At 40.6% G+C, this 12,045-nt stretch overlaps 1 protein-coding gene across 1 annotated transcript in view; it reads left to right on the top strand.

Moving 5' to 3' along the window:
• CASS4 (Cas scaffold protein family member 4) overlaps positions 1–11,779 on the top strand; it is a 34,958-nt gene extending 23,179 nt beyond the window's left edge. Inside the window, exons 4-7 of the mRNA XM_088154033.1 lie at positions 2,401–2,550; positions 4,039–5,373; positions 6,546–6,623; positions 9,545–11,779. Of these exons, the coding sequence (XP_088010159.1) occupies positions 2,401–2,550; positions 4,039–5,373; positions 6,546–6,623; positions 9,545–9,958 (1,977 nt within the window). The 3' untranslated portion in view covers positions 9,959–11,779. The remainder of the gene's footprint in view (positions 1–2,400; positions 2,551–4,038; positions 5,374–6,545; positions 6,624–9,544) is intronic.
• Positions 11,780–12,045: the final 266 nt, after the last annotated feature.

The following is a 12,045-nucleotide window of genomic DNA, read 5'->3' on the forward strand; positions in this document are numbered from 1 at the left end:
TCATCCGTATGGATGACCACCAAATGCCTCGCCAGTTACTCTATAGTGTACTGGAGTCTGGAAAGAGACCTCGAGGTCGACCATGCAAGTGCTACAAAGATGCTGTGAAAGAAAACCTATGCCACTGTGATATCCAGCCAAGGCAACTAGAAGTTGCAGCTGCTGACAGAACCCGCTGGTGAGTCCTGTGCTATGAAGCCTCCATCGGCTTTGAAGACAGGCGCCACCAAAAACTGACAGAAAATTGCAAATGGCATCACAGAATAACACCTACAGTTACTACAACAATGGACTTCCAGTGCCCCCATTGTGCTAGACTCTGCGCTTCCAGGCTGGGACTGCAGAGCCACCTCCATGCGCACAGATGAACTGCACAACAGCATGTTGTCTTTGAACCCGAAACTACCATACAAGTATATGCAGCATTGTTATGACACTATTCAACAAACTGCTGTCTTTATTACAATTTAAAAAATGGGGATCCCTGCCTCTGCCCCAACAGCTGATACGTATTTCAGACTGGAGTAGCATGAGCTTGGTGTTTTTTGCCAAGTATCATGGATACCTATTCATGACAAACTGTGACATCACTGGTGTTGTAGCATATTCATGTTACATTTGCACTAATTTTGGATAAGTTTCTTAAAGTTGTATTTTGTTTTTAGAGCTTGAACATGCCTTTTGTAACACTTCACTTACAAAATCTGTTTGGATCTAAATCTCCAAGGTTCATCTTTTATTTTGTTTTTTTAAGATGCTCTGCCATCTAGTGCCCATCTCCTTTCAATACAGCATTACAACAGATCCCCTTCCATCTTAAGTAGCCTTCTCCAGCCTGGCTATTCTGGTTGGAGATGAAAATCATGTATCCGGAAGGGACGAACTTAAAACTGTTGTATACTAAGGAGCCAGGTAAACCTCAGTGCTCTCTCCCTAAGATCTACTGAAACCTCTACTTAGCTTTTATCAGGCTATTTTTGTAAGTTAGCACATTTATCTTTAGTTCCATAAGGAAGAACATCTCAAGAAGCAAAGAACTGAAAACCTTGGAATCCACAACTGGACATGCAAAGCTGAATCCAGAGACTTTAGAACACATTCTTTAAGACAGGAATGGGCAAACTTTTAATCTCCTAAAGACCACATTATTTTGCTGAAATATACTGTACTGAATTTTGGTTGAGGTTACAACAAAGATGCTGTGCAATAATGCTTTTCTCACAAACTCTAGGGTTGTTCAGTAAGCCACAGAACTCAGCATCCATTCACGCAGTCACCGTATCTTGTGCATTCCACCAGGCTTCTCCACACACCCGTCTATTTTCCCAGGCCAGATTTACACATCATGCTAAACTCTGTTTTCTCACAAAGCCACAAAAACAGCATACACATAATGAGCCATGGTTTTAGACCTAATTGTATATGTAATAAATCACAAAGGCTAAGTTCACACAACACACCAAGACAGAATCAAACATGTCCCACTTCATAATATGAGAACCCAGCCCACATTCATGTTCTACCAACACTGATTCTTCATACCCTGCTTGTGTGGTGATGAATTCCCTTTCCAGGCCAGGATACTGTTAGAATGTGCAGATCTTGATACCAGTAGTTGGGATGCAAGGATCAGCAAGTGGAATGTGAAGTACAGAATAGCAAGGAGAAGGCCGGATTACTAATTATTGAGTCAATTCCCTCCGGTCAATCTTACAGGCTAATATTTCACAGTCTTGTTTATTTTTGATTCCAATTTTTTAGGGTACACTCGACTAAATCCTCCTTCCCCCTTCTAAGTTTCAGCTTTGTAGTCCCTAACAAGCCAGCTCCAGGCTTAAGCGGGACCTAGGGTAGTGGCCACTGGTTAGTCCCTCTATGCCAGCCTTTCCACCATGATCTTAGTCAGTGACAGTGTTTTCTAAAGGCAGTTGCCATTTTAGGCTTTCACTATGGCCCAAAGTAATATAGTAGGTGGAATGGAAATAAAGTAATGCCATAGTTGATGGGCCTTTCTGGAGCACTGGGATCCCAGTGTTACTGCCTGGTGAACTTTGCCTTCCTACTTAGATTGCTAAATCCTGTTCCATCTTAAATTCTTGCTTGGAGCAATCCCACAAATACCGACTAAAGGACCATCTTTCCCCACCTGATGCTTTCAACTATGGCTGGATCTGATAGATGTGCAAACTGACCCATCTAAAGGAGCCCAGGCTGGAGAAAAGCTGTTGTGGGTGCCTTAGATATCCTTGCTTTCATTCCTTTGGTCCAGTTTTCATCTAAGAATGCAGATGAGGGCCAAATCAAAGAAACTCTGTATAATTGTTTATTGACTAAAGGAAACACATAACTGAACGGCTAGTGGTAAAGTTACATTTTTTTTATGTTTAACTGTTTCATTAGGGCCTAGCCACTCCACCACCTTCCAGAAAGGAGTCCAGAACTTTTCCCTTCATGGAATGGTGCCCAGAAAAGGTGCAGCAACTTTATGATATCCCATCAAACGCTGAAAAGGCAAGATCTTGCACGTGGCAAGAATCCGCAGTGGAAGATGTAAGTTTGATCGTACTTAGGTAAATACGTTGTTCTGAATCGTAGCGATGTCAGGCTCTGCTGATTGTTCTTTTCAAGAGGCAGACTGTGGGGTTGTGAATGCCTAAACTCAGATCCATACACAGAGTATGACTCTTGAAATTCAGAGGGGGCGGGATTTGGACTGGGTACAAGTGTTTAAAGTCTGAACTGCAAAAGGCTGCGGTGTAAGCTTAGATTCATATAAGGCCTGGGAAACCCAAACACCACCTAGTGCCTGTTAATCACAGGACCCAATACTGTAAAGAGCAAGTGGAGTGTAACACCAATAAGATAAAGGACAAAAAAAAAGAAGCTGTTTTCTCAAAACAAAACTTGAAATCTCCTATCCCCTTAAACACAAGCAAACACATTATGGAATATGGACTTACTGTGGACTTTGGGCTCTTCCAGGCAGAGATGCAGGTCTGATACAGGATTAAATGAGCTCCTTAACTGATCACAGAACCTCATGACTGGGCATTTAACATTCTACTATTGCCCTGCGTGTCCCTATTTAATCTTCAACAAGGAATTTCTGTTTCCCACAAGAGTGAGAATCTTAAATTCCATTGAGGTCTGTGATGTTGTTTAAGAGGAACCTTGAACAAGCACCCTGATCCTGATATGCCTGAATAATAAACAGCCATCATGCCGGAATAAGGCAATTTGAAGGCAATGAAATATTGTTGTCATGCTATGTAGAAACAATCCACTGTGACTTCTTGTTAAGATGGGTATGTTTAAGTATAAAACTGAGGAGCCAGGAGGAGTCATCATTTACTTGCCAATAGCTTAGCAGTGATTGGTTGACACTTCTTCATCCTCAGCTGTTGGCCAGGAACAGCAAGAGTTGATGACTATTCGTTCTGTGTGAAGAGAGCCAGTTTGGTTGTAGGGGTTACGGCTAGAAACCAGGAGACTGTGAGTTGTAGTCCCGCCTTAGGCACAAAGCCAGCTGGGTGACCGCAGTCACTTTATCTAACCCCTAGGAAGGAGGCAATGGCAAACCACTTCTGAAAACCATTGCCAAGAAAACTGCAGGGACTTGTCCAGGCAGCATCCAAGAATCAGACATGATTGAATGGATTAAAAGAAAAAAGTTCTCTGTGAGCAGGATGGACCAAAATAGTTAAAATAGCCTCAGTCAATCCTGACCATATTTTAAGTGGAATCACAGGGGCTGGGTTACAGAAACTCTGGTAGTCAGGATGTGTCCTATAAGTTCACATCATCACGCCCATGGCAGATCCTCTACACAATGAGCAAAGAGGGGGAATACTACTACTAATTGCTTCAACATAGGATTATTTGCTGTGTTTGTACATTTCTTATATGTTGGTTTATTATTAGTTTTGTTTTATTCTTACTGTGCATTCCTACTGTATATTTTGAGTATAAATATTAGAGAAGAAGAGAAGAGATATGAAGTAGTAGTAGTAATATATCATTCTTTGTTCTAATTTCCAGGTATACGTCATCCCAACCGCTTCAACTAAACCTGTTTCTGGTTCTGTACAAAAGCATTACAAAACCTTACCAAATCTTTGGAAATCAGAATGGATCTACGATGTACCCGTGACACCTGAAAAAGCAAAATTAATACAAACTTCTCAGAATCATTCCCCACAGAAACACGCACTTTATGATATACCACCCAATAGGTCTGATTCTGATACACAAAAAATCCTCCCAATAAACAATAAAGGGAAATCAGTAGATTCAAAAATATATGACATTCCACCTATACACAGGAAATTAACTTGCCCAGAGATTCCTCTTTATGATGTACCATCCATCCATGATACATTTGTGCAGCGTCCAGATGGTAACTATGATGTTCCTTCCAATGTTTTGTCTACCAGGACTGAAAAGGTGAACCAGAAATTGACTCATTATGATATTCCAAAAGGAACACCTATCGCTCTGACACAACAGAAAGAAAATACACATAGTTATAATTCAGGAGATAACCCATACATTATTCCTTTACCATCATCCACAGAATGCAAATTGGACCAAGACAGATTGTCTGTTTCAAGTGGAAATAGCAGGACCAGCAGCATATCAACTTTGTCAAACTCTTCTACCGAGTCCTTTTCATCTACAATGTCATCAACATTTTCTGAAGAACTCATAAAAGAGACAACTATGGAGCTTGAGTTGGCTATAGACACCCTGACTAAACTACAGCACAGTGTATCCAGTTCAATTGCAAGTCTAATGATTTTTGTGAGCAGTAAGTGGCGATACCTAGAATATTTGGAAGGAAATATTGAGGAAATCCACCGAGCAATTGACCACATAAAAGTCTCTTTAGGAGAGTTTTTGAACTTTGCTCAAACTATTGAAAGAAATGCAGTTTTGGGATCAGACAGTAAACTTCAGGCAAGAATTAAAAAACAACTGAATATTCTCTCAGATTCCTTTCAGATTCTGGTGCAAACCAGAGACGCATTAAATAAATGCAAATGGTCACTTGAGATTCTAGCTATTAAGAAACCTCAGAGTAACCCAGATGATCTGGATCGGTTTGTTATGGTGGCTCGTACCGTTCCAGATGATATTAAGAGATTTGCATCTATTATTATAGCTAATGGGAAGCTACTTTTCAGAAAGAGCTGCAAAGATAAAAATAGCAAAAATTCTAAACCTGGTGTAGAGCTTAAAATGAAGAAATACAGTCATGAAAAGCAAGTTGAAAATGATTCTGTTGTAATTAGTTTGGACAAGCCAAAAGAAAATAATCTATCTCCAACAGAGACAAGACTTTGTGTCCCCGAAGACTGCACTACTCATATACAGGTTAGTGTGGTTGGGATTACAGCACAAATGCCAATATTTTAAAGTTAGTAAAATGTGGCCGAGAGCCAGTTTGGTGTAGTGGTTAAGGCACCAGGCTAGAAACTGGGAGACGGTGAGTTCTAGTCCTACTTTAGGTACAAAGCCAGCTGGGTGACCTTGAACCAGTCATTGTCTTTCAGCCCTAGGAAGGAGGGAATGGCAAACTACTTCTGAAAAACCTTGCCAAGAAAACTCCAGACAGTTCCCAGGAGTCAACACTGACTTGAAGGCACCAAAAAAAAAAAAAGAAAAAAAAGTTGAATCCACACACCTGCAATGGCCAGGGATGGAGCCATTGGTAATGGGAGCTGGTTGAGCATCTGGGACAGTACACAGACTACCTGCCTGCCTGCAGCCTTTCTGCATATTGTGAAACTGTAAAAGTACTCAGCTGGAACCTGGCCACACAAATAGCCTGGTGGAAGACCAATAAACTGTTCACGAAAATTTACTGTATAGCTGGCTTTACAGCTGATTTTTACCAGTGCTTCCTCAGCTGTAATGGTATGTGGATTGTTTATGGACTCAATTCAGTGTGATGATTTTGGCTCTTCTAAAGCTCTTCCTGGCTTGGGACCATGCAAATCCACCAACAACTGGGCGAATGACAGGTTTTAGATGTCCTACTAGGAACATAATTTCTGAGAAGCAGCAGTGATCAGTGACTAAGATGAATGTTGCATATGCTATTCAAGGCTTCCTGAAAAGAAATTGCAGTGGGTCCCAGAGTAGCGTGGACAGCAAAGCTTCTTTTCTTTTCCACCCCACCATTTGCCAGCATTCCAAGACCCCATAGGAATGAAAAAGCCAGCCTGGAGGGGATGGTGGAGGTGAAGAAGGTAGTTGGGAAACCAAGTTTAAAAAAAGTTTTCATAGGGTCATTTCCTTGTTTACAGAGAATTTTGTCATGCAGAGAATCTCAGTTTTTGTTTTCTAAAAACTACTGAGGTTCTTGAGAATAAACCATAGTTGTTAAGAATTTTACCTGACAAATTTTAGGAATGGAAGTAGGCAGCATTCCCAATGTTCTGGAAGCAAAATGTGTTGTGATCATATAGCCCACAATCTTTATTTGTTTAACTGTGGCCACCTTTAACTTTTCTGAGTATTATATAGCTGTCTTCCCTTTGCAGAAACAATTAGAAATGGAACAAACACAACCGTCACATTCAACTAGCAAGATAAAGAAGAATGAAGAATTCAAATTAAAGGTAAAATGTCTTGTAACACTGAAATTATTATGATACAATCATTACCTAAATCTTGAAATTGGATTTTTGTTTCAAAGAAACACATCAGCTACCTGCTGGTGGACACTTTTATTTGTACTCATAATTTTTCATTGAACTCACTGGTACTTACATCTGAATAGGCACTACACAGGATTATGGTTTGTCATTTGGACCTCATTGATTTGGGGAAGGAGAATGAAGAACTAATTGAAAATCTTTCTAATTTACCTGGAATGATGACTGGTTGCTTGATATGTTCAACCTAAAGTGTGGTTACCATCTGGAATTCAACCACACAGAGGCTGCTTCATGTAAAAAACATTTGTCAAACTGTTGTATCTCTGGTTTTTTAGTGGTATAGAAGTAATTGCAATATTGTACACCCATGGGTTCTGATAATCTATTGTATGACACACATACTCAAGCCAGTATTCTCATTGGGTTAAGGCCAGTAACAGCTGAGTTAAAGGCATCAGGATTTTAGCCAACTATACTCTACTGGTATTCTTAGGAGATTACTTGGTATCACTCCCAAAGCATCACTGGATCTCTGATTCTACAATACTGGTTGAATTGAATAGCAGCTGAGCCTATTGATTTTTACTCAGCTGTGGTATAACCCTAATTGCAAAATACTCCTAGCTTGTAGGTAAGGCTCTACAAACCTTGTAAGTGATCCATAGTGGAGGACATTCTTACCTCTATCTCTCCTTGGAATTCCTGAATTTCAGTTGATTTTGCATGTCTTTAATGGAAAAACTGACTTGACATACCAGAGCAAAATTTATCAGAGTTTTGTCTGTTTCCCCTGTTTGTAAGTGATAGATTAATTAGGCTTTTTTAGTTTTTTTCCCCCTTTTTCTTTTGTGTAGATTGGGAGACTGTTGACTGCTTCAGTGGAGCTGAAATTGGAGCCAGTGCAGAAGTACCCTTACAATGAATTCCAATCCAAAAGTACACTGGTACCTCGGTTCACGAACTTAATTCATCCCGTGACTCTGGTCGCGACCCGAATTGGTCGCGACCTGAATCAAATTTTCCCGTAAGGTTCAATGTAAATATGGTTAATCCGTTCTGACCCCTCCGAATTTGGTCGCGACCCGATTTTGGTCGCGTCCTGAATCAAATTTTCTCATAAGGTTCAATGTAATTACGGTTAATCCGTTCTGAACCATATGTATTTTTTTTTAAAAAACCACAAAAATATGAAACAAAATACAGTACGAAGAGAGAGAACGCTAACCTTGCTCAACCGACTTCTGGCGTGGAGGACAGGAAGGCGGGTGGGGAAGCGGTTATTGCTTGGAGGGAGAGTCCCCCTCCCTACAGGAAGCCACGACCATGTGTCACGGCAGGGAAAATGGCCACAGATCCTGTTCATCACCCGATCCGGCATTCACGAACGGAAGCAAAATTTTGCGAACGGTGCTGTTCGTGACCCGAATTGGTCGTGAACAGAAGCGTTCGTGACCCGAGGTACCACTGTATACATGTTGCATACAATGTTATCACCACCTCCCTCCCTCCAGAGCTTCTGTTGGGCTCCTGGAAGCCAAAAGCAAGATTTCCACCAAGTTCTTTTTTAATGGGATTTCTTGAAAAAGGGATAACATTATAGAAATTCTAACAACTGGATTCTGTTAATGTTAGAACTTAATTTCTCTTTCATCTTGCTAGAGCAGAGACTTCTTCAGTTTCTTTCTCTCACACTTTTCCTGAATCAGCAGGCTACTAGCCCATTTCCCAGACAACTGAAGAACACACAGGCATCTTTCCCAACCATCTTTTGAATCCTTATCAGGCTGGGAACAGACCATTACAAGTGTAGCCAAATTCTAGTTAAAGATGGTGAGAAAAGTGCCTGGCTGAAAAACTGATGCTATCAAGCTCTCTGCAGGATTTTTAATACAGGAAGGACAGCAGGGTAGCTGGACAGTATCACTCCATCACAATTAGTTAGATGTTTATTTTTACTTTTGGAAAGATTAGATAGATAGGCATAACCAGTGATGGGAATATGTGTGTGGATGTCAGGCCTAGCCCAAGGAACTCCAGGAGACCATACAGAATCAATCCAGCAAGGTTTATTAGCTACAACCCATTTACAAGAATCTTCCCAGAATGAAAACCAGTTCCCAGGCTCAGTCAGTTCACACCGATGGAATTTCTTAGGGAGGTGCCAGTTTCCTCCGCTTATCTCTTCCTCGCTCCTCTGGAGATGAGAGCACATTCTTTATTCCCCTCCCACCATTCCAGTCCATCACAGGTGAAGGGTGCTAGCAGGTGATGTCATTTTCTTTTTTGGTGGAATGAAGATGAGAGGAATTTGTGTTGCTGCAAGACCTGCAGTGCTTTGGGTAGGGCACTGATTGAATGAGTCTTTGTCCCTCTCACTGGTCACCTAAAGGAGTGTGTTGATTGGTTCCTTGTGTTCTCATATAATCTCAGTGTTCTGAGGTCTGCAGGAAATCAATCGGATTTCCTTTGAATGGTTTAGGAGAGACTGGAAAATCCAAACAATGGCATGTGGAAATGATCTTAGTGTTAAACCACATGTTATGCATGCAGAAGCTCCCATGTTCTATCAACAGAGACTTAATAAAAACTTAACAAGCAAGGGACAGTTCCTTGAGACCTTGGAGAGCTGCTGCCAACACACTGGTCTAGTTGGACAAATAGTCTGACCTAAGGCATCTTCCTAATTACAGTATTTCCATGTAATTTATACTGATGAGAGGATTTTAAGCATTTTAAACAGCGTTTCCCATCTTGATGCATTTATACTAGAGTAAATATCATCCCATAACCAGCATAACCATTGAAAGGATTTCCAGGACAAGCTACACATGATCTATAGTAGGAATTCTCAATGTGTTTCTTGTTTTCACTTCTTTCTCTAGAGTTCTCCACCTACAATGAAAGAAAGGAGTCTCAGCAAACAGGATCCAAACAACAGAATGATGCTCTCCAGCCTCTCCAGACTGTATTTTGGAGCTGTTCATAAAGCCATTGGTGTTTTCCACAAAACCCTTAGTGATAATCAGACTCCTGAAATCTTCATTGCCAAGAGCAAACTGATCATTATGGTGGGCCAAAAGTTGGTGGACACCTTGTGTCAGGAAGCACTTGAAAAGGCCAACCGAAACGATATCTTGTGTGGTAGCAGCAAATTTTGTGGCTTGCTGAAAAGCCTGGCAATTGCAACCAAAAATGCTGCAATGCAATATCCAAATCCTGAGGCAGTAAAGGAACTTCAGGATCAAGTTGATGAATTATCTCAATTCACACACCAGTTTCGCGATACGATGGAATGAATGCATACTGGAACAGTTCAAAAGGCAACTTTAGATATAATACTTGGACAGGATAAGTGTACATAGGTGTGGGAGTGGAGATGTACGGTAACTCCCCTCTCTGTGTCCTTTTATACAACTCCAGCCAATGTTGAGTGAGAGGCCTGCAAGAGTGTCTTCTCTCAATGCTTAAACATGATTAAAACCCTTTCTATTGTCAAGAATCCTGATACAACGGTATTCTGAGCAGAAGCTTCTATTTGCATCAATTAACTTGACATTCATCCTCAACATCCATACGGACATCCATCTTGCATAGGTAGCTTGAGATCCAGGTTCAGTGTATGCAGCTTCATTCTTCTTCTCTTTGTGTGCTCTGTGGAGGTATAATGTTTCAACAGGACTCTAGTGTGTTCATAAGAACTGTGTTGAATTTTTAGATGTGATAGGCTTTTTATTACATTACAAAGCATGTGTGTCTGTCTGCCTGAAGATAACAGTACTGTAGCATCCTACCTCATAGGGATGTTGTGAGAATAAATAAAAACATTTAGTAATAACTTGAAAGTCAGTTAATATAAAAAGACTAAGACTGTTCACAGGGCTTGTGAGTGCTCAGTTGCAACAGTGGGCAGGCTATTAAGGTTATTCTTGCAACCATTCATTTGGTTGGACAAACGCTGGTAGACTCTCTAGATGGTGCAAATGCTATTGTGATGAACCATGGTTACAGGTGTTGTGTGGTATGAGTTATTCTATGCAGCAAAATGCGTGGTAAAGAATAGAAATTATTGGACGGTCTTGTGATTACTAACTGGTCTCAGCTCTGCTATTCATCTTCATTTCTCCCCTCTTCTTTCTCACTTCCTTCTTGAGCCAATTGCTTCTTTTAAAGAATTACACTATCTTCATATAAACAAACATGTATTTTACTTACAGTTCAAACAATAGCAGTGTTCACAAGCAAATAGGTGAAAATACATTATTCTGTGTGATCATACCATGAGAGATAAAAATGAAAAGTAACAGAGACAACAAACAAAAGGGTGAGGTTAAGGGAATCTTCCAGAACAGAGTTCCTCAGCCTCAGCAATTTTAAGATGGGTGGACTTCAACCCCCAGAATTCCCCAGCCAGCCTCACAACCTCTGAGGACTGCCTAACATATATATTAAGAAGGTACTAGCTACAGTTAATCCGTTCTTGTGCATGTAGGGTTGCTTAGCCCAACATCAGAATCATGTACTTGTGCCTCTTCTCATTATGTATGGGAATGGTATCCCACATTTCAGGAATGAGATAGTATATTCCCAGATTTGATAGTGGTCAGATATACCTTTTTGAAAAAAATGAGTGGAGATTTACAGGTGAAGCATACAGAGGACAAGTATACATTTTATTACCTGATCTCAAAACCAAAACAATTGGTTGGATGTTTGGTAGGCAGAGAGGTGTGCAAAATGTTCCATCACAGAATATGTTTCTTAAATGGTTTGGCTTCAAAGAGGGCTCATTCCACTTTCCACTCATACCAGATCTGACCACTTTTGGGCCAATTGGAAAGGTGTATTTCAAGATCAGTATGGCTTACTTGTTCTATGATAGGTAAAAACCACTAAATGTGTGCAAAATATCCTATCATCCCATAAATGCACCATGTTTCATCTGGGGCAAGAGCATGTCTTGGAGGCTTGGATGGGTACACTGCTATCTGTGAGCTAGACAAAATCAGCTCCACATAACAAGGGTCCATAGTACATCTTCCCAGATGTTAACTGTTTATTTCAATCCTTGTAACTTAAACAAAAGTTATAATCACCTTACCAATAAACCAGGTCTTCTTGTGCACTATATTACGATGAATGCACTGTGCTATTCATACTGCAAATAGTCATAGCTCAGTCTACTGCAACCAGCATGAGAATGTAGATATCTTTGAATTATGGATTTGAAGAGAGTTATTAAAAGCCCCACGAACTGCAAGAACAAACAATAAATCAGTCCTTGAAAAAGGCTGAGTGCTTTCTTAAGGAGATGAACAGTAAGCAGCAGCTCATAAAATGATGGACAACCCCCACCCTTGGCAAGCTTATGGGAAATACAAGAACA

The sequence above is a fragment of the Python bivittatus genome, unplaced genomic scaffold (assembly GCF_059951505.1).
Source record: "Python bivittatus isolate LINGU-HERP-01145 unplaced genomic scaffold, Pbiv_v1 ctg000700_np1212, whole genome shotgun sequence".
NCBI classification, from domain to species: domain Eukaryota; kingdom Metazoa; phylum Chordata; class Lepidosauria; order Squamata; family Pythonidae; genus Python; species Python bivittatus.